Here is a 25,798-nt window from a genome sequence, read left to right as displayed (position 1 = left end):
CAGTGCATACTGTATGTTGCACTAACACACACACACACACACCACAATCCTACACCATACAAGCCCATACCTCTTGAGACTCAGGGTTCAGTGCATACTGTATGTTACACCCCCCCACACACACACACACCACAATCCTACACCATACAAGCCCATACCTCTTGAGACTCAGGGTTCAGTGCATACTGTATGTTGCACTCCCACCACACACACACACCACAATCCTACACCATACTAGCCCATACCTCTTGAGACTCAGGGTTCAGTGCATACTGTATGTTGCACCCCCCACACACAAACCACAATCCTACACCATACAAGCCCATACCTCTTGAGACTCAGGGTTCAGTGCATACTGTATGTTACAACCCCCCCCCCCCACACACACACCACAATCCTACACCATACAAGCCCATACCTCTTGAGACTCAGGGTTCAGTGCATACTGTATGTTGCAACCCCCCCACACACACACCAAAATCCTACACCATACACGCCCATACCCTCTTGAGACTCAGGGTTCAGTGCATACTGTATGTTGCACCCCCCACACACACACCACAATCCTACACCATACACGCCCATACCTCTTGAGACTCAGGGTTCAGTGCATTCTGTATGTTGCACTAACACACACACACACCACAATCCCACACCATACACGCCCATACCTCTTGAGACTCAGGGTTCAGTGCATACTGTATGTTGCACCCCCCCCCCACACACACACCACAATCCTACACCATACTAGCCCATACCTCTTGAGACTCAGGGTTCAGTGCATACTGTATGTTGCAAACCCCCCCCCCCCCACACACACACACAACCACAATCCTACAACACCATACTAGCCCATACCTCTTGAGACACATGGTTCAGTGCATACTGTATGTTGCACTAACACACACACACACACACCACAATCCTACACCATACAAGCCCATACCTCTTGAGACTCAGGGTTCAGTGCATACTGTATGTTACACCCCCACACACACACACACACCACAATCCTACACCATACAAGCCCATACCTCTTGAGACTCAGGGTTCAGTGCATACTGTATGTTGCACTCCCACCACACACACACACCACAATCCTACACCATACTAGCCCATACCTCTTGAGACTCAGGGTTCAGTGCATACTGTATGTTGCACCCCCCCCCCCCCACACACAAACCACAAATCCTACACCATACAAGCCCATACCTCTTGAGACTCAGGGTTCAGTGCATACTGTATGTTACACCCCCCCCCCCACACACACACCACAATCCTACACCATACAGCCCATACCTCTTGAGACTCAGGGTTCAGTGCATACTGTATGTTGCACCCCCCCACACACACACCAAAATCCTACACCATACACGCCCATACCTCTTGAGACTCAGGGTTCAGTGCATACTGTATGTTGCACCCCCCCACACACACACCACAATCCTACACCATACACGCCCATACCTCTTGAGACTCAGGGTTCAGTGCATTCTGTATGTTGCACTAACACCACACACACACACCACAATCCCACACCATACACGCCCATACCTCTTGAGACTCAGGGTTCAGTGCATACTGTATGTTGCACCCCCCCCACACACACACACCACAATCCTACACCATACTAGCCCATACCTCTTGAGACTCAGGGTTCAGTGCATACTGTATGTTGCAACCCCCCCCCCCCCACACACACACACACACCACAATCCTCCACCATACAAGCCCATACCTCTTGAGACTCAGGGTTCAGTGCATTCTGTATGTTGCACCCCCCACACACACACACCACAATCCCACACCATACACGCCCATACCTCTTGAGACTCAGGGTTCAGTGCATACTGTATGTTGCACTAACACACACCACATACACCACAATCCTACACCATACAAGCCCATACCTCTTGAGACTCAGGGTTCAGTGCATACTGTATGTTACAACCCCCCCCCCCCCCCAACACACACACACCACAATCCTACACCATACAAGCCCATACCTCTTGAGACACAGGGTTCAGTGCATACTGTATGTTGCAGCCCCCCCCACACACACCACAATCCCACACCATACACGCCCATACCTCTTGAGACTCAGGTTCAGTGCATACTGTATGTTGCACCCCCCACACACACACCACAATCCTACACCATACACGCCCATACCTCTTGAGACTCAGGGTTCAGTGCATTCTGTATGTTGCACTAACACACACACACACACCACAATCCCACACCATACACGCCCATACCTCTTGAGACTCAGGGTTTCAGTGCATACTGTATGTTGCACCCCCCCCCCCACACACACACCACAATCCTACACCATACTAGCCCATACCTCTTGAGACTCAGGGTTCAGTGCATACTGTATGTTGCAACCCCCCCCCCCCCCCACACACACACACACCACAATCCTACACCATACTAGCCCATACCTCTTGAGACACAGGGTTCAGTGCATACTGTATGTTGCACTAACACACACACACACACACCACAATCCTACACCATACAAGCCCATACCTCTTGAGACTCAGGGTTCAGTGCATACTGTATGTTACACCCCCACACACACACACACACCACAATCCTACACCATACAAGCCCATACCTCTTGAGACTCAGGGTTCAGTGCATACTGTATGTTGCACTCCCACCACACACACACACCACAATCCTACACCATACTAGCCCATACCTCTTGAGACTCAGGGTTCAGTGCATACTGTATGTTGCACCCCCCCCCACACACAAACCACAATCCTACACCATACAAGCCCATACCTCTTGAGACTCAGGTTCAGTGCATACTGTATGTTACACACAAACCAACACACCCCCCCCCCCACACACACACCACAATCCTACACCATACAAGCCCATACCTCTTGAGACTCAGGGTTCAGTGCATACTGTATGTTGCACCCCCCCACACACACACCAAAATCCTACACCATACACGCCCATACCTCTTGAGACTCAGGGTTCAGTGCATACTGTATGTTGCACCCCCCCACACACACACACCAACAATCCTACACCATACACGCCCATACCTCTTGAGACTCAGGGTTCAGTGCATTCTGTATGTTGCACTAACACACACACACACACCACAATCCCACACCATACACGCCCATACCTCTTGAGACTCAGGGTTCAGTGCATACTGTATGTTGCACCCCCCCCACACACACACACCACAATCCTACACCATACTAGCCCATACCTCTTGAGACTCAGGGTTCAGTGCATACTGTATGTTGCAACCCCCCCCCCCCCCCCACACACACACACACCACAATCCTCCACCATACAAGCCCATACCTCTTGAGACTCAGGGTTCAGTGCATACTGTATGTTGCACCCCCCACACACACACACCACAATCCCACACCATACACCGCCCATACCTCTTGAGACTCAGGGTTCAGTGCATACTGTATGTTGCACTAACACACGCACATACACCACAATCCTACACCATACAAGCCCATACCTCTTGAGACTCAGGGTTCAGTGCATACTGTATGTTACAACCCCCCCCCCCCCAACACACACACACCACAATCCTACACCATACAAGCCCATACCTCTTGAGACACAGGGTTCAGTGCATACTGTATGTTGCAGCCCCCCCCACACACACCACAATCCCACACCATACACGCCCATACCTCTTGAGACTCAGGGTTCAGTGCATACTGTATGTTGCACCCCCCCACACACACACCACAATCCTACACCATACACGCCCATACCTCTTGAGACTCAGGGTTCAGTGCATACTGTATGTTGCACTAACACACACACACACACACCACAATCCTACACCATACAAGCCCATACCTCTTGAGACTCAGGGTTCAGTGCATACTGTATGTTACAACCCCCCCCCCCCACACACACCACAATCCTACACCATACAAGCCCATACCTCTTGAGACTCAGGGTTCAGTGCATACTGTATGTTACAACACAACCCCCCCCCCACACACACACCACAATCCTACACCATACAAGCCCATACCTCTTGAGACTCAGGGTTCAGTGCATACTGTATGTTGCACCCCCCCCACACACACACCACAATCCTACACCATACAAGCCCATACCTCTTGAGACTCAGGGTTTCAGTGCATACTGTATGTTGCAGACCCCCCCCCCACACACACACACCACAATCCTACACCATACAAGCCCATACCTCTTGAGACTCAGGGTTCAGTGCATACTGTATGTTGCACCCCCCACACACAAACACACCACAATCCTACACCATACTAGACCATACCTCTTGAGACTCAGGGTTCAGTGCATACTGTATGTTTGCACTCCCCCCAAACACACACCACAATCCTACACCATACAAGCCCATACCTCTTGAGACTCAGGGTTCAGTGCATACTGTATGTTGCACCCCCCCCCACACACACCACAATCCTACACCATACAAGCCCATACCCCTCTTGAGACTCAGGGTTCAGTGCATACTGTATGTTACGCACACCCCCCACACACACACAACCACAATCCTACACCATACAAGCCCATACCTCTTGAGACTCAGGGTTCAGTGCATACTGTATGTTGCACCCCCCCCCAACACACACACAACCACAATCCTACACCATACAAGCCCATACCTCTTGAAACACAGGGTTCAGTGCATACTGTATGTTGCACCCCCCCCCCCACACACACAACCACAATCCTACACCATACAAGCCCATACCTCGTGAGACTCAGGGTCCAGTGCATACTGTATGTTCCACCCCCCCCCCCACACACACACACCACAATCCTACACCATACAAGCCCATACCTCTTGAGATACAGGGTTCAGTGCATACTGTATGTTGCACCCACCCCCCCCCCCCCCACACACACACCACAATCCTACACCATACAAGCCCATACCTCTTGAGACACAGGGTTCAGTGCATACTGTATGTTAAACCCCCCACACACACACCACAATCCTACACCATACAAGCCCATACCTCTTGAGACTCAGGGTTCAGTGCATACTATATGTTGCACCCCCCCCCCCTCACACACACACCACAATCCTTCACCATACAAGCCCATACCTCTTGAGACTCAGGGTTCAGTGAATACTGTATGTTGCACTCCCCCCACCCCCCCACACACACACCACAGTCCTACACCATACAAGCCCATACCTCTTGAGACTCAGGGTTCAGTGCATACTGTATGTTGCACTCCCCCCCCCCCCCCCCACACACACACCACAATCCTACACCATACAAGCCCATACCTCTTGAGACTCAATGTTTAGTGCATACTGTATGGTACAAAACCCCACCCCCCCCCACACACACACACCACAATCCTACACCATACAAGCCCATACCTCTTGAGACACAGGGTTCAGTGCATACTGTATGTTACACCCCCCCCCACACACACACACCACAATCCTACACCATACCAGCCCATACCTCTTGAGACTCAGGGTTCAGTTGCATACTATATGTTGCACCCCCCCACACACACACCACAATCCTACACCATACAAGCCCATACCTCTTGAGACTCAGGGTTCAGTGCATACTGTATGTTGCACTCCCCCCACCCACCCCCCCACACACACACACCACAGTCCTACACCATACAAGCCCATACCTCTTGAGACTCAGGGTTCAGTGCATACTGTATGTTGCACTCCCCCCCCCGACACACCACAATCCTACACCATACAAGCCCATACCTCTTGAGACTCAGGGTTCAGTGCATACTGTATGTTGCACCCCCCCCACACACACACCACAATCCTACACCAAGCAAGCCCATACCTCTTGAGACTCAGGGTTCAGTGCATACTGTATGTTACACACCCACCACACACACACACCAAAATCCTACACCATACTAGACCATACCTCTTGAGACTCAGGTTCAGTGCATACTGTATGTTACACACACCCCCCCCCACACACACACACATACACCACAATCCTACACCATACTAGCCCATACCTCTTGAGACTCAGGGTTCAGTGCATACTGTATGTTGCACTCCCCCCCCCCCACACACACACACCACAATCCTACACCATACAAGCTCATACCTCTTGAGACTCAGGGTTCAGTGCATACTGTATGTTACACCCCCCCACACACACCACACCACAATCCTACACCATACAAGCCCATACCTCTTGAGACTCAGGGTTCAGTGCATACTGTATGTTGCACTCCCCCCCCCACACACACACCACAATCCTACACCATACAAGCCCATACCTCTTGAGACTCAGGGTTCAGTGCATACTGTATGTTACACCCCCCACACACACACCACAATCCTTCACCATACAAGCCCATACCTCTTGAGACTCAGGGTTCAGTGCATACTGTATGTTGCACTCCCCCCCCACACACACACACCACAATCCTACACCATACAAGCCCATACCTCTTGAGACTCAGGGTTTCAGTGCATACTGTATGGTTACAACCACACACCACCACACACACCACAATCCTACACCATACAAGCCCATACCTCTTGAGACTCAGGGTTCAAGTGCATACTGTATGTTACAAAACAAACAAACAAACAACCCCCCCCCACACACACACACACCACAATCCTACACCATACAAGCCCATACCTCTTGAGACTTCAGGGTTCAGTGCATAACTGTATGTTACACCCCCCCCCCCACACACACAGCACCACAATCCTACACCATACAAGCCCATACCTCTTGAGACTCAGGGTTCAGTGCATACTGTATGTTGCACTCCCCCCCCCCCCCCCCCCACACACACCACAATCCTACACCATAAAGCCCATACCTCTTGAGACTCAGGGTTCAGTGCATACTGTATGTTGCACCCCCCCCCCCCACACACACACACCACAAACCCCACACCATACACGCCCATACCTCTTGAGACTCAGGGTTCAGTGCATACTGTATGTTGCACCCCCCCCACACACACACCACAATCCTACACCATACACGCCCATACCTCTTGAGACTCAGGGTTCAGTGCATACTGTATGTTGCACTAAAACACACACATACACCACAATCCTACACCATACAAGCCCATACCTCTTGAGGACTCGGGTTCAGTGCATACTGTATGTTACAAACCCCCCCCCCCCCCCCCCCCCAACACACACACACCACAATCCTACACCATACAAGCCCATAACCTCTTGAGACACAGGGTTCAGTGCATACTGTATGTTGCAGCCCCCCGCTACACACACCACAATCCTACACCATACTAGCCCATACCTCTTGAGACTCAGGGTTCAGTGCATACTGTATGTTGCATCCCCCCCCCACACACACACCACAATCCTACACCATACTAGACCATACCTCTTGAGACTCAGGGTTCAGTGCATACTGTATGTTGCACTCCCCCCACCCCCCACACACACACCACAATCCTACACCATACAAGCCCATACCTCTTGAGACTCAGGGTTCAGTGCATACTGTATGTTGCACCCCCCCACCACACACACACCACAATCCTACACCATACAAGCCCATACCTCTTGAGACTCAGGGTTCAGTGCATACTGTATGTTACACACCCCCCCCCCCTCACACACACACCACAATCCTTCACCATACAAGCCCATACCTCTTGAGACTCAGGGTCAGTGCATACTGTATGTTGCACTCCCCCCACCCCCCCCCCACAAACACACCACAGTCCTACACCATACAAGCCCCTACCTCTTGAGACTCAGGGTTCAGTGCATACTGTATGTGCACTCCCCCCCCCACACACACACCACAATCCTACACCATACAAGCCCATACCTCTTGAGACTCAGGGTTCAGTGCATACTGTATGGTACACCCCCCCACACACACACCACAATCCTACACCATACAAGCCCATACCTCTTGAGACACAGGGTTCAGTGCATACTGTATGTTACACCCCCCCACACACACACCACAATCCTACACCATACCAGCCCATACCTCTTGAGACTCAGGGTTCAGTGCATACTATATGTTGCACCCCCCCCCCACACACACACACCACAATCCTACACCATACAAGCCCATACCTCTTGAGACTCAGGGTTCAGTGCATACTGTATGTTGCAATCCACCCACCACCCCCCCACACACACCACAGTCCTACACCATACAAGCCCATACCTCTTGAGACTCAGGGTTCAGTGCATACTGTATGTTGCACTCCCCCCCTCCCCGACACACCACAATCCTACACCATACAAGCCCATACCTCTTGAGACTCAGGGTTCAGTGCATACTGTATGTTACAACACCCCCACCCCCCCCACACACACACACCACAATCCTACACCATACAAGCCCATACCTCTTGAGACTCAGGGTTCAGTGCATACTGTATGTTGCACCCCCCCACCCCACACACACACCACAATCCTACACCATGCAAGCCCATACCTCTTGAGACTCAGGGTTCAGTGCATACTGTATGTTACACCCCCCCACACACACACACACCACAATCCTACACCATACAAACCCATACCTCTTGAGACTCAGGGTTCAGTGCATACTGTATGTTACAACCCCCCACACACACACACCACAATCCTACACCATACAAGCCCATACCTCTTGAGACTCAGGGTTCAGTGCATACTGTATGTTGCACTCCCCCCCCCCCCCCACACACACACACCACAATCCTACACCATACAAGCCCATACCTCTTGAGACTCAGGGTTCAGTGCATACTGTATGTTGCACCCCCCCCCACACCACACACACCACAATCCCACACCATACACGCCCATACCTCTTGAGACTCAGGGTTCAGTGCATACTGTATGTTGCACCCCCCACACACACACCACAATCCTACACCATACACGCCCATACCTCTTGAGACTCAGGGTTCAGTGCATACTGTATGTTGCACTAAAACACACACATACACCACAATCCTACACCATACAAGCCCATACCTCTGAGACTCAGGGTTCAGTGCATACTGTATGTTACAACCCCCCCCCCCCCAACACACACACACCACAATCCTACACCATACAAGCCCATACCTCTTGAGACACAGGGTTCAGTGCATACTGTATGTTGCAGCCCCCCGCAACACACACCACAATCCTACACCATACTAGCCCATACCTCTTGAGACTCAGGGTTCAGTGCATACTGTATGTTGCATCCCCCCCCCCCACACACACACACCACAATCCTACACCATACTAGACCATACCTCTTGAGACTCAGGGTTCAGTGCATATTGTATGTTGCACTCCCCCCACCCCCCCACACACAAACCACAATCCTACACCATACAACCCCATACCTCTTGAGACTCAGGGGTTCAGTGCATACTGTATGTGCACCCCCCCACACACACACACACACCACAATCCTACACCATACAAGCCCATACCTCTTGAGACTCAGGGTTCAGTGCATACTGTATGTTACACACACCCCCCCACACACACACACACCACAATCCTACACCATACAAGCCCATACCTCTTGAGACTCAGGGATCAGTGCATACTGTATGTTGCACCCCCCCCACACACACACACACCACAATCCTACACCATACAAACCCTACCCTCTTGAGACACAGGGTTCAGTGCATACTGTATGTTGCACCCCCCCCACACACACACACCACAATCCTACACCATACAAGCCCATACCTCTTGAGACTCAGGGCCCAGTGCATACTGTATGTTCCACCCCCCCCCCCCCACACACACACCCACAATCCTACACCATACAAGCCCATACCTCTTGAGACCACAGGGTTTAGTGCATACTGTATGTTAAACCCCCCACACACACACCACAATCCTACACCATACAAGCCCATACCTCTTGAGACTCAGGGTTCAGTGCATACTATATGTTGCACCCCCCCTATCACACACCACACCACAATCCTTCACCATACAAGCCCATACCTCTTGAGACTCAGGGTTCAGTGCATACTGTATGTTGCACTCCCCCCACCCCCCCCACAAACACACCACAGTCCTACACCATACAAGCCCATACCTCTTGAGACTCAGGGTTCAGTGCATACTGTATGTTGCACTCCCCCCCCCCACACACACACCACAATCCTACACCATACAAGCCCATACCTCTTGAGACTCAGGGTTCAGTGAATACTGTATGTACACCCCCCCACACCACACACCACAATTCTACACCATACAAGCCCATACCTCTTGAGACACAGGGTTCAGTGCATACTGTATGTTACACCACCCCCCCCCACACACACACACCACAATCCTACACCATACCAGCCCATACCTCTTGAGACTCAGGGTTCAGTGCATACTATATGTTGCCACCCCCCCCCCCACAACACACACCACAATCCTACACCATACAAGCCCATACCTCTTGAGACTCAGGGTTCAGTGCATACTGTATGTTGCAATCCCCCCACCCCCCCCCCCCCCCCCCCCCCCACACACACACCACAGTCCTACACCATACAAGCCCATACCTCTTGAGACTCAGGGTTCAGTGCATACTGTATGTTGCACTCCCCCCCCCCCCCCGACACACCAAAAGTCTACACCATACAAGCCCATACCTCTTGAGACTCAGGGTTCAGTGCATACTGTATGTTACACCCCCCCACACACACACCACAATCCTACACCATACAAGCCCATACCTCTTGAGACTCAGGGTTTCAGTGCATACTGTATGTTGCACCCCCCCCACCCCACACACACACCACAATCCTACACCATGCAAGCCCATACCTCTTGAGACTCAGGGTTCAGTGCATACTGTATGTTTACACCCCCCCACACACACACCAAAATCCTACACCATACTAGACCATACCTCTTGAGACTCAGGGTTCCAGTGCATACTGTATGTTACACCCCCCCCCACACAACACCACACACATACACCACAATCCTACACCATACAGGCCCCATACCTCTTGAGACTCAGGGTTCAGGGCATACTGTATGTTGCACTCCCCCCACCCCCCCCACACACACACCACAGTCCTACACCATACAAGCCCATACCTCTTGAGACTCAGGGTTCAGTGCATACTGTATGTTACACCCCCCCCACACACACACACCACAATCCTACACCATACAAGCCCATACCCTCTTGAGACTCAGGGTTCAGTGCATACTGTATGTTGCACTCCCCCCCCCCCCCCCCACACACACACCACAATCCTACACCATACAAGCCAATACCTCTTGAGACTCAGGGTTCAGTGCATACTGTATGTTGCACCCCCCCCCCCACACACACACAACCACAATCCTACACCATACCAGCCCATACCTCTTGAGACTCAGGGTTCAGTGCATACTGTATGTTGCACTCCCCCCCCCACCACACACACAACACCACAATCCTACACCATACAAGCCCATACCTCTTGAGACTCAGAGTTTAGTGCATACTGTATGTTGCACTCCCCCCCACACACACACACCACAATCCCACACCATACACGCCCATACCTCTTGAGACTCAGGGTTCAGTGCATACTGTATGTTGCACTCCCCCCCCCCCCACACACACACCACAATCCTACACCATGCAAGCCCATACCTCTTGAGACTCAGAGTTCAGTGCATACTGTATGTTGCACTCCCCCCCCCCCCACACGCACACCACAATCCTACACCATACAAGCCCATACCTCTTGAGACTCAGAGTTCAGTGCATACTGTATGTTGCACTCCCCCCCCCCACACACACACCACAATCCTACACCATACAAGCCCATACCTCTTGAGACTCAGGGTTCAGTGCATACTGTATGTTGCACTCCCCCCCCCCCACACGCACACCACAATCCTACACCATACAAGCCCATACCTCTTGAGACTCAGAGTTCAGTGCATACTGTATGCTACACCCCCCCCACCCACACACACCACAATCCTACACCATACTAGCCCATACCTCTTGAGACTCAGGGTTCAGTGCATACTGTTATGTTGCACTCCCCCCCCCCCCCCCACACACCACACCCACAATCCTACACCATACAAGCCCCATACCTCTTGAGACTCAGGGTTCAGTGCATACTGTATGTTATTACCCCCCCCAACACACACATACACCACAATCCTACACCATACAAGCCCATACCTCTTGAGACTCAGGGTTCAGTGCATACTGTATGTTACAACCCCCCCAACACACACATACACCACAATCCTACACCATACAAGCCCATACCTCTTGAGACTCAGGGTTCAGTGCATACTGTATGTTGCACCCCCCCCCCCCCCCCCATACACACACACCACAATCCTACACCATACAAGCCCATACCTCTTGAGACTCAGGGTTCAGTGCATACTGTATGTTGCACCCCCCCCCACACACACACACCACAATCCTACACCATACAAGCCCATACCTCTTGAGACTCAGGGTTCAGTGCATACTGTATGTTGCACTAACACACACACATACACCACAATCCTACACCATACAAGCCCATACCTCTTGAGACTCAGGGTTCAGTGCATACTGTATGTTGCACCCCCCCCCCACACACACACACCACAATCCTACACCATACAAGCCCATACCTCTTGAGACACAGGGTTCAGTGCATACTGTATGTTGCAGCCCCCCGCTACACACACCACAATCCTACACCATACAAGCCCATACCTCTTGAGACTCAGGGTTCAGTGCATACTGTATGTTGCACCCCCCCCCCACACACACACCACAATCCTACACCATACTAGCCCATACCTCTTGAGACTCAGGGTTCAGTGCATACTGTATGTTGCACCCCCCCCCACACACACACCACAATCCTACACCATACAAGCCCATACCTCTTGAGACTCAGGGTTCAGTGCATACTGTATGTTGCACCCCCCCCACACACACACCACCACAATCCTACACCATACAAGCCCATACCTCTTGAGACTCAGGGTTCAGTGCATACTGTATGTTGCACCCCCCTACACACACACCACAATCCTACACCATACAAGCCCATACCTCTTGAGACTCAGGGTTCAGTGCATTACTGTATGTTGCACCCCCCCACACACACACCACACCACAATCCTACACCATACAAGCCCATACCTCTTGAGACTCAGGGTTCAGTGCATACTGTATGTTGCACCCCCCCACACACACACACATACACCACAATCCTACACCATACAAGCCCATACCTCTTGAGACTCAGGGTTCAGTGCATACTGTATGTTCCACCCTCCCCCCCCCCCCACACACACACCACAATCCTACACCATGCAAGCCCATACCTCTTGAGACTCAGGGTTCAGTGCATACTGTATGTTACACCCCCACACACACACACCAAAATCCTAAACCATACTAGACCATACCTCTTGAGACTCAGGGTTCAGTGCATACTGTATGTTACACCCCCCCTCCCCCCCCACACACACATACACCACAATCCTACACCAAACTAGCCCATACCTCTTGAGACTCAGGGTTCAGTGCATACTGTATGTTGCACTCCCCCCCCCCCCCCACACACACCACAATCCTACACCATACAAGCCCATACCTCTTGAGACTCAGGGTTCAGTGCATACTGTATGTTACACCCCCCCCCCCCCCCACACCACACACCACAATCCTACACCATACCAGCCCATACCTCTTGAGACTCAGGGTTCAGTGCATACTGTATGTTGCCCCCCCCCCACACACACACCACAATCCTACACCATACAAGCCCATACCTCTTGAGACTCAGGGTTCAGTGCATACTGTATGTTGCACTCCCCCCACCCCCCCCCCCCCCACACACACACCACAGTCCTACACCACACAAGCCCATACCTCTTGAGACTCAGGGTTCAGTGCATACTGTATGTTGCACTCCCCCCCCCCACACACACCACAATCCTACACCATACAAGCCCATACCTCTTGAGACTCAGGGTTCAGTGCATACTGTATGTTACACCCCCCCCCCCCACACACACACACACACCACAATCCTACACCATACCAGCCCATACCTCTTGAGACTCAGGGTTCAGTGCATACTGTATGTTGCACCCCCCCCCACACACACACACACCACAATCCTACACCATGCAAGCCCATACCTCTTGAGACTCAGGGTTCAGTGCATACTGTATGTTACACTCCCCCCCCCCACACACACCAAAATCCAACACCATACAAGCCCATACCTCTTGAGACTCAGGGTTCAGTGCATACTGTATGTTACACCCCCACCACACACACACACACACCACAATCCTACACCATACAAGCCCATACCTCTTGAGACTCAGGGTTCAGTGCATACTGTATGTTACAACCCCCCCCACACACACATACACCACAATCCTACACCAAACTAGCCCATACCTCTTGAGACTCAGGGTTCAGTGCATACTGTATGTTGCACTCCCCCCCCACACACACACACACCACAATCCTACACCATACAAGCCCATACCTCTTGAGACTCAGGGTTCAGTGCATACTGTATGTTGCACTCCCCCCCCCCCCACACACACACCACAATCCTACACCATACAAGCCCATACCTCTTGAGACACAGGGTTCAGTGCATACTGTATGTTGCACTCCCCCCCCACACACACACACCACAATCCTACACCATACAAGCCCATACCTCTTGAGACTCAGGGTTCAGTGCATACTGTATGTTACACCACCCCCCCCCCCCCACACACACACACCACAATTGTACACCATACAAGCCCATACCTCTTGAGACTCAGGGTTCAGTGCATACTGTATGTTACACCCCCCCACACACACACATATACACCACAATCCTACACCATACAAGCCCATACCTCTTGAGACTCAGGCTTCAGTGCATACTGTATGTTGCACCCCCCCCCCTCACACACACCACAATCCTACACCATACAAGCCCATACCTCTTGAGACTCAGGGTTCAGTGCATACTGTATGTTACACCCCCCCACACACACACACCACAATCCTACACCATACAAGCCCATACCTCTTGAGACTCAGGGTTCAGTGCATACTGTATGTTACACCCCCCTCCCCACACACACACACCACAATCCTACACCATACAAGCCCATACCTCTTGAGACTCAGGGTTCAGTGCATACTGTATGTTGCACTCCCCCCCCCCCCCCCACACACACACACACACCACAATCCTACACCATACAAGCCCATACCTCTTGAGACTCAGGGTTCAGTGCATACTGTATGTTGCACTCCCCCCCCCTCACACACACCACAATCCTACACCATACAAGCCCATACCTCTTGAGACTCAGGGTTCAGTGCATACTGTATGTTACACCCCCCACCCACACACACACACCACAATCCTACACCATACAAGCCCATACCTCTTGAGACTCAGGGTTCAGTGCATACTGTATGTTACACCCCCCCCCCCCTCACACACACCACAATCCTACACCATACAAGCCCACACCTCTTGAGACTCAGGGTTCAGTGCATACTGTATGTTGCACTAACACACACACACACACCACAATCCCACACCATACAAGCCCATACCTCTTGAGACTCAGGGTTCAGTGCATACTGTATGTTGCACTAACACACACACACACACCACAATCCCACACCATACAAGCCCATACCTCTTGAGACTCAGGGTTCAGTGCATACTGTATGTTGCACTAACACACACACACACCACAATCCTACACCATACAAGCCCATACCTCTTGAGACTCAGGGTTCAGTGCATACTGTATGTTGCACTAACACACACACACACACCACAATCCTACACCATACAAGCCCATACCTCTTGAGACTCAGGGTTCAGTGCATACTGTATGTTGCACCCCCCCCACACACACACCACAATCCTACACCATACTCGCCCATACCTCTTGAGAATCAGGGTTCAGTGCATACTGTATGTTGCACTCCCCCCCCCCCACACACACACCACAATCCTACACCATACAAGCCAATACCTCTTGAGACTCAGGGTTCAGTGCATACTGTATGTTGCACCCCCCCCCCCCCACACATACATCCACAATCCTACACCATACAAGCCCATACCTCTTGAGACTCAGGGTTCAGTGCATACTGTATGTTGCACTCCCCCCCCCCCACACACACACCACAATCCTACACCATACAAGCCCATACCTCTTGAGACTCAGGGTTCAGTGCATACTGTATGTTGCACTCCCCCCCCCCCCCACACACACACACTACAATCCTACACCATACAAGCCCATACCTCTTGAGACTCAGGGTTCAGTGCATACTGTATGTAACACCCCCCCCCCCACACACACACACACCACAATCCTACACCATACAAGCCCATACCTCTTGAGACTCAGGGTTCAGTGCATACTGTATGTTGCACCCCCCCCACACACACACCACAATCCTACACCATACAAGCCCATACCTCTTGAGACTCAGGGTTCAGTGCATACTGTATGTTACACCCCCCCCCCCGACACACACACACACCACAATCCTACACCATACAAGCCCATACCTCTTGAGACTCAGGGTTCAGTGCATACTGTATGTTACACCCCCCCCCCATCACACACACACACCACAATCCTACACCATACAAGCCAATACCTCTTGAGACTCAGGGTTCAGTGCATACTGTATGTTGCACTCCCCCCCCCACACACACACCACAATCCTACACCATACAAGCCCATACCTCTTGAGACTCAGGGTTCAGTGCATACTGTATGTTACACCCCCCCCCCATCACACACACACCACAATCCTACACCATACAAGCCCATACCTCTTGAGACTCAAGGTTCAGTGCATACTGTATGTTGCACTCCCCCCCACACACACACACCACAATCCTACACCATACTAGACCATACCTCTTGAGACTCAGGGTTCAGTGCATACTGTATGTTACACCCCCCCCCCCCCCCCCACACACACACACTCCACAATCCTACACCATACAAGCCCATACCTCTTGAGACTCAGGGTTCAGTGCATACTGTATGTTGCACTCCCCTACAATCCTCAGGTGTCGTATGACCTTGATGGCGGTGGAACGCAGGATGTTGTATTCCACGTTGGTGAGGGTCTGGCTGGGAGCCACCACTATGGACTCTCCTGTGTGGATACCCAGGGGATCAACATTCTCCATGTTACACACCTGATACAGGGAAATAAAGATTTTAATTTAGCATCGCTCTAGGAAAATGGGATAAAATGCATGTGGGTAGTGCAGTCAGCACAGGCTAAGCGTGGAAGAAACTTTCTGCCTTAACTGGATTTTTGCTAAGTTACTTGTCCGGAAAAAAAAGCAGAAAGTGTTGTCCCAGATTAGCCTGTGTGGACTGCATGCACAGGCTAATCTGGGACAATACTTTACGCAAATGCATTAAACCCTATTTTGTCAGTTGGTCAGGGTCTGACTGGGGGCTACCACTATCTACTCCCCTGTGTGGATACCCAGGGGGGTCAATGTTCTCCATGTTACACAACTGTTGAATGGAAAACAAAGATTGAATTATGAGATTAGTTTTATTAAATTGAATATAACAGATTTCCTGGTGTGTCCGTAAGGCTTTTTTTTTATTTAGTCATGTTCATAGGAGGGAAAAAAAAAAAGTTAACTCAAGTTTGGTCATAATTGTATTAAAATGAGACTTGTTTGAAATAAGCTATGTTGCTTTAATCACTTGACAAATGTCATTCTGTCCTGCTAATCCGTTAATTGCTGACATGTGTTAAAAACATATCCGCAAATGACCAATGCAAATTCTTTAGTAATTTCTTTGCAAAACTCAGAAATCCTAGAATTTTAGTGTCAACAAAATTGCCATTTCTTGGAAAAACATAAACATTTGATACACTCAAATATAAATGATTTTGTAGTAAATATGATACACCTTTTCAACATAACACAACTCAATATTTCCCTTGTATTTTTCAAATATCAGAAATCCAAAAGTTACAAATAAACAACATTTTAATTTCTTAAAACACAAAACAGTTTCAAAGCGGCAAATATAAATGATATTTATGTATTCTGATCCTCTTGTGCTATATTATGAAACTCTTTATCCATAAAGCCAAATGTTCAAAAAAAAAATTTATTGAAAACTTCAAATTTTTATGATGGCAAACATAAATGATTTTGCTGTATTATGATTTCCCTTTACTGTCACTTAATAGCTTAATCCACAAAAAGAACGCATTGCAGTTGTATAAAAACTGTAACACAACTAACTATCGCCACAACTCACTGTGATGCAGTTGTCGTAGGCATCCCGTACCACCTCGTACTCCACCTCCTTCCACCCCTTCAGCGACTTATCAACAAGCACCTGGCTGGTATGTGCGAAGGCAGACGTTACCAGGACATCCAGCTCCTCCTCGTTGTTCGCAAACCCAGACCCAAGACCCCCCAGGGCGTATGCAGCACGGACCAGGACCGGGTAGCCAATCCTGGCAGCCGCCTTCACGGCCTGTCAATGAAAAACAAATCAAGTCTTTGCGAAAAGTGTCATCCCTGATTAGTATGTGCAGACTGCACAGATAATCTGGGATGGCACTACGCATATGCATTTAGACCCGGGAAGCCAAAACCATTCATTGCATCCACCTTCACTGCCTGTACATAACATAATTCAATAATTTATTAATATTCGGAAACCCAGCGCCTTAAGTGCACATCAAGTGTGCATTAAGTGCGCATTCAGTGTCGTCCCAAGTGTAGTCTGTGCTTATCAAGGATGGAGCTTTCTGCTTTAATGGATATTTTATTTTTAAATAAAGTCTCTTTAAAATGAAAATCCAGTCTAGGCAGAAAGTGTCCTCCCTGATCAGCCTGAAAGTACTGCCCGGCTAATCTAAGATGACACTTTACACACATGTTATTTGCCCAGAACAACCAGCCTTTCACTGTCATTTAATACACAAAACTCCTTAACCCTTTCCCACACAGATACCTGATTTGGTCATTTTTGTGTTTGTTTGTTTTTTTGCGTTAAAATATATTAAACACATGTTTGTGTACCAAATTTGTGTTTGTGTGTTGTAATAAAGTTATGCCCAATGTTAAAGTTTACTGACGGATGCACAGACTAACAGACAGACAGTTCAACTGCTATATGCCACCCTACTGGGGGCATAAAAATTGAATCCCTTATATTATAAAGAATATAGAGCTTTGTTACAAGTGACTAAAACTATCCCCACACAGTTTTGTTATGGGCATAAAAAAATTGTTTTTAGCAAATCTACATTTCAAGCTGATGACCCATTTCACGTCATAATACAATTGCTTAAGAAATAAGTAGTTTGCTCCATATAAATGTAACATTTTAAGATTTTGACATAAAACGGCCGATTTCAAGGGCACATAACTAAGAAAGTGTGGATCACTCGACATGAAAAAGATGTCATCTACACTTCATGGTGGGCGTGGCGTGTTCAAGTCTCAAATCAGTTGCTAGAAAAATGTAGTTTGCTTCACAAATAAATATAATCTATGCAGACAGACTGACAAACCCACAAAACAACCAACAGACAGACTAAAAGTGAGACTCCAATATACCCCTTGTCAAACTGAATTCGCAGGGGTACAATAAACTGTATCCATTGAATGCCAAAACGCCTTATCAACATAAAATGTAACACCCATAACAGAACCTTGTCGCTTTCGTCATACACAAAGACAATAATTGCATCAACCCACCTGTTCCACACTGTATGCAGCCTCGCTGGGGGCCACATGTTCATTAATCTCCGCCATTTTCTCGGCGAACACCTTCCTGTCCTCCGTCCACTCGATGGACTTAACCTGGGTACCGAGCACACGCACATTGTACTTTTCCAGCACGCCAGAGTTGGTGAGCTGAACGCCGCAGTTCAGGGCTGTCTGACCACCGAATGTGAGCAGGATCCCGTCTGGCCGCTCACTCTTTATGACCTAAAGAAACAGTCATTGCTATTTGCATAATATAGAAAACGAAGTATGAAATAAAAGCTTCTTTTTTTTTGCTTTTTTTTCAAAAAAACAAAAATAATTAGTAATTACTCTAGTCAATCTCTATCTCTTTAAATATTTTAAAAAAATATTTCATTTGAAATTTGTATATAACGATCCACGATAAGCACTAAAATTGGGTAAAAAAATAAATACAAACAGCTAATAACAAGAGCTTTGTGACAAACCATACAAAAAAACTCCTCACTGCTTTGTCACAGGAATAGCAGCCCATGCATAATTTCAAGGGTACATAACTCTAAATGGCTTATTGCGCCTGAAAATTTGTGTATTGCATATCTACACAAGTTTCATAAAGTATATGTAATTTGGTTCACAAACTATTGTTGCTGTGCTCTGTGAAAAGGGGGTTTAATACATGTGCATAAAGTGTTGTCACATCCTAGCCTGTGAAGTCCGTACAGGCTATTCAGGTACGACACTTTTTGCCTAAAGTTGATTTTTGCTAAAAAGGGACTTTCTTTTAATAAAAAATATCATAAAAGCAGAAAGTGTCGTCCCTGAATAGCCAGTGCAATCTGCATAGGCTAATCTGGGACGACACTTTATGCACAAGCATTAAACCCCCCCTTTTCACAGAGCACAGCTCATTTATATGCTTCTTCAATGAAAAACAGCTTAGTTCAAAGGCACATGGATTACTGCATGTGTAAATTGGGTCTTGCAATTGAACAGATCACAGTGAGGTTTAGTTCAATACCTTGAGAAATGTAATAGCAGTTTGCTTGAAATCTTATAACATTGTATGCACACAAATGATTGAGTTTAAGGTCACATAATTAAGTAAAATGAGGATTATTGCAAAAGAAAATTGTGCCTTGCACATCACAACTTCATGATGATGAAATATTTTTTTTAAAGATTCTAAGCTATTGGTTGAGAAATGTGGAAGAAGATTGGCTAACAAACTGAAAATTATTTTGTAGATCAATCAATCACCCAACCAACTGATCAAGTAACTCCTTAATATCCCCTGGTGATAAAATATCAATATTTTGCATTGGCTAAAGGTTAGATATTCTGAGTCATATATTTGACCTGACATATTCCAGTAGTTTACCTTTAATTGTGACATATTCCTGTAGTTTACCTGTGACATATTCATTTGGTTTACCCGTGTGACATATTCCTGTAGTTATAATGTGTGACATATTCCTGTAGTCTATCTTTGTGACATATTCCTGTACTTCACATGTGTGACATATTTCTGTACTTTACATGTGTGACATATTCCTGTACTTTACCTGTCTGACATATTCCTGTACTTTACATGTGTGACATATTCCTGTACTTCACATGTCTGACATATTTCTGTACTTTACATGTGTGACATATTCCTGTACTTTACCTGTCTGACATATTCCTGTAGTTTACCTGTGTGGCATATTCCTGTAGTTCACCTGTGTGACATATTCCTGTAGTTTACCTGTGTGGCATATTCCTGTAGTTTACCTGTGTGGCATATTCCTGTAGTTTACCTGTGTGGCATATTCCTGTAGTTCACCTGTCTGACATATTCCTGTAGTTTACCTGTGTGGCATATTCCTGTAGTTTACCTGTGTGGCATATTCCTGTAGTTTACCTGTGTGGCATATTCCTGTAGTTCACCTGTGTGACATATTCCTGTAGTTTACCTGTGTGGCATATTCCTGTAGTTTACCTGTGTGGCATATTCCTGTAGTTTACCTGTCTGACATATTCCTGTACTTTACCTGTCTGACATATTCCTGTAGTTCACCTGTGTGACATATTCCTGTAGTTTACCTGTGTGACATATTCCTGTAGTTTACCCGTTTAACATAGTCCAGTAGTTTACTTGCATGACATATACATGTAATTTACTTGTCTGACATATTCCTGTAGTTCACCTGTGTGACATATTCCTGTAGTTTACCTGTGTGGCATATTCCTGTAGTTTACCCGTTTAACATAGTCCAGTAGTTACTTGCATGACATATACATGTAATTTACTTGTCTGACATATTCCTGTAGTTTACCTGTGTGGCATATTCCTGTAGTTTACTTGTGTGGCATATTCCTGTAGTTTACCTGTGTGACATATTCCTGTAGTTTACTTGTGTGGCATATTCCTGTAGTTTACCTGTGTGGCATATTCCTGTAGTTCACCTGTGTGGCATATTCCTGTAGTTCACCTGTGTGGCATATTCTTGTAGTTTACCTGTGTGGCATATTCTTGTAGTTCACCTGTGTGACATATTCCTGTAGTTTACCTGTGTGGCATATTCCTGTAGTTTACCCGTTTAACATAATCCAGTAGTTACTTGCATGACATATACATGTAATTTACTTGTCTGACATATTCCTGTAGTTCACCTGTGTGACATATTCCTGTAGTTTACCTGTGTGGCATATTCCTGTAGTTTACCCGTTTAACATAGTCCAGTAGTTACTTGCATGACATATACATGTAATTTACTTGTCTGACATATTCCTGTAGTTCACCTGTGTGACATATTCCTGTAGTTTACCTGTGTGGCATATTCCTGTAGTTTACCTGTGTGACATATTCCTGTAGTTTAACTGACTGACATATTCATGTAGTTTACCTGTGTGACATATCCCTGTAGCTTACTTGTCTGACATATTCCTGTAGTTCACCTGTGTGACACATTCTTGTAGTTTACCTGTGTGACATATTCCTGTTGTTTAACTGACTGACATATTCCTGTAGTTTATCTGTGTGACATATTCCTGTACTTTACCTGTGTTACATATTCCTTAAGTTTACCTGTGTTACATATTCCTTAAGTTTACCTGTGTGACACATTCCTGTAGTTTACCTGTGTGACATATTCCTGTAGTTTACCTGTGTGACATATTCCTGTAGTTTACCTGTGTGACATATTCCTGTAGTTTACCTGTGTGACATAGTCCAGAGTGATAGGCAGGAAGTAAGTCTTCTCAGCCATGCCCTTGGACGTCTGTACGGTTGCGATGTTTGGGTTGATCAACACGGTCTGTACGCCTTCCTCCTTTAAGGCCTTGATAGCCTGAAGAATGGAAGGGGCTGATAAGTTATGTAGCATAGAATAGAAGGGGCTGATAAGTTATGTAGCATAGAATAGAAGGGGCTGATAAGTTATGTAGCATAGAATAGAAGGGGCTGATAAGTTATGTAGCATAAAAACCGGAGGGGGCTGATAAGTTATGTAGCATAGAATAGATGGGGCTGATAAGTTATGTAGCATAGAATAGAAGGGGCTGATAAGTTATGTAGCATAAAAACCGGAGGGGGCTGATAAGTTATGTAGCATAGAATAGAAGGGGCTGATAAGTTATGTAGCATAGAATAGAAGGGGCTGATAAGTTATGTAGCATAGAATAGAAGGGGCTGATAAGTTATGTAGCATAGAATATAAGGGGCTGATAAGTTATGTAGCATAGAATAGAAGGGGCTGATAAGTTATGTAGCATAGAATAGAAGGGGCTGATAAGTTATGTAGCATAGAATAGAAGGGGCTGATAAGTTATGTAGCATAAAAACCGGAGGGGGCTGATAAGTTATGTAGCATAGATAATGGAAGGGGCTGATAAGTTATGTAGCATAGATAATGGAAGTGGTTGAGAAGTTATGAGGCACATATAATGGCAGTGGCTGATAAGTTATGTGGCACAGAATGGAAGGGGCTGATAAGTTATGTAGCATAGATAATGGAAGTGGTTGAGAAGTTATGAGGCACATATAATGGCAGTGGCTGATAAGTTATGAGGCATAGATAATGGAAGGGGCTGATAAGTTATGTGGCATAGATAATGGAAGTGGCTGATAAGTTATGAGGCATACAAAATGGAAGTTACTGGTAAGTTATGTGGCTTAGATAATGGAAGGGGCTGATAAGTTATGTGGCATAGATAATGGAAGTGGCTGATAAGTTATGAGGCACAGATAATTGAAGGGGCTGATAATTTATGTGGCATAGATAATGAAAGGGGCTGATAAGTTATGTGGCATAGATAATGGAAGTGGCTGATAAGTTATGAGGCATAGATAATGGAAGGGGCTGATAAGTTATGAGGCACAGATAATTGAAGTGGCTGATAAGTTATGTGGCATAGATAATGGAAGGGGCTGATAAGTTATGAGGCACAGATAATGGAAGGGGCTGATAAGTTATGAGGCACAGATAATTGAAGTGGCTGATAAGTTATGTGGCATAGATAATGGAAGGGGCTGATAAGTTATGAGGCATAGATAATGGAAGAGGCTGATAAGTTATGAGGCATAGATAATGGAAGGGGCTGATAAGGTATATGGCATAGAAAATGGAAGTGGCTGATAAGTTATGCAGCATTAATAATAGAAGGGGCTGATAATAAATTATGTTCAGTATATGCTGAGAAAAAATCCCAAACAGAATAGGCATTGGCAGACAAGGCAATGACCATTTGACCCCTAGAATAATGTCTACCAAGCCTAAAAACACAAAATCCACACACACATGAGAAAACAGGGCTTAATTCATGTGCGCTGAGTGTCATCCAAAATAAGCCTGTGCAGTCTACTAAGGCTTATCATGGACAACACTTTACGCCTTGACTGAATTTATATTAAGCTAGGGTTCCCATTTCACAAAAAAAAACATAAAAGCAAAGAGTGTCATCCCTTATTAGCCTGTGAAGACTGCACATGCATTTAGGCCCGATTTCTAAGAGCCAGGCTCAAATACCAACCTGTGATCCTGAATAGTCAAACTCTCCGGCCTGGCCGATGGACAGCCCACCTGACCCCAGCAGTAGCACCTTGCGTGGCTTCTCAGTAATGATCTCTGACAAGGGAACCGAACTGCATAGCACGCTGTGGAGACGCTCCTTAATAGTGGGGCTGTCAATGAAAAGGTATATTATGTGAACATTTTTTTGGCAAAATTGGGGACTGGCCCCATTCCGTATCTCAAAAATTATATTTCTTTCCTAAATGAATACCTTAAATTATCAGTTTTTAAAAGTTTCTTGATTATTTTTGTTTTTTTGATAAATTACAACTTTTAGTACATCTGCTTCTCGAGCTATATTTGTTCCACTTTAGAACCAAGAGCTGTCACCATAGGATGACTTATGCCCCCTATAAACGCTTGATAGAAGTTATGAGCTTTTTTCGAAACCTAAACACAGATTTCAAAACCTAAATGCGGACCCTAAGTTCAAGGTCAAGGTCACAGGGGTCAAAATTTATGTGCGTATGGAAAGGCCTTGTCCGTATACACATGCATACCAAATATGAAGGTTATATCTCAAGGGACATAGAAGTTATGAGCATTTTTCAAAACCTAAAAACAGATTTCCAAACCTAAACGCGGACCCTAACTTCAAGGTCAAGGTCACAGGGGTAAATTTTTTTGTGCATATGGAAAGGCCTTGTCCATATACACATGCATACCAAATATGAAGGTTATATCTTAAGGGACATAGAAGTTATGAGCATTTTTCGAAACCTAAACGCAGATTTCGAAACCTAAATGCCGACCCCAAGTTCAAGGTAAAGGTCACAGGGGTAAAAAAAATTGTGCGTATGGAAAGGCCTTGTATATATACACATGCATACCAAATATGAAGGTTATATCTCAAGGGACATAGAAATTATGAGCATTTTTCGAAAACCTAAACGCAAAGTGTGACTGTAAGACAGACAGACGGACAGACAGACAGTCCGACCACTATATGCCACCTTTTCTTCGAAAAGGAGGCATAAAAATTACGTTGAAAACAATTTTATTCTCAA

General features: G+C 47.2%; 1 protein-coding gene across 5 annotated transcripts in view; it reads right to left on the bottom strand.

Moving 5' to 3' along the window:
* Positions 1–25,798, bottom strand: part of LOC127869210 (CAD protein-like) — a 134,381-nt gene that overhangs the window by 87,151 nt on the left and 21,432 nt on the right. For all 5 annotated transcript variants that reach the window (XM_052411572.1, XM_052411573.1, XM_052411570.1 and 2 more), the window contains exons 9-13: positions 24,751–24,901; positions 22,938–23,069; positions 19,747–19,980; positions 18,293–18,514; positions 17,008–17,196 (exon numbers count right to left, since the gene is read on the bottom strand). In XM_052411572.1, coding sequence (XP_052267532.1) covers positions 17,008–17,196; positions 18,293–18,514; positions 19,747–19,980; positions 22,938–23,069; positions 24,751–24,901 — 928 coding nt within the window. The remainder of the gene's footprint in view (positions 1–17,007; positions 17,197–18,292; positions 18,515–19,746; positions 19,981–22,937; positions 23,070–24,750; positions 24,902–25,798) is intronic.

Source organism: Dreissena polymorpha, chromosome 2, assembly GCF_020536995.1.
Source record: "Dreissena polymorpha isolate Duluth1 chromosome 2, UMN_Dpol_1.0, whole genome shotgun sequence".
Classification (NCBI taxonomy): Eukaryota; Metazoa; Mollusca; class Bivalvia; order Myida; family Dreissenidae; genus Dreissena; species Dreissena polymorpha.
This window is presented reverse-complemented; position numbering and strand designations above follow the sequence as displayed.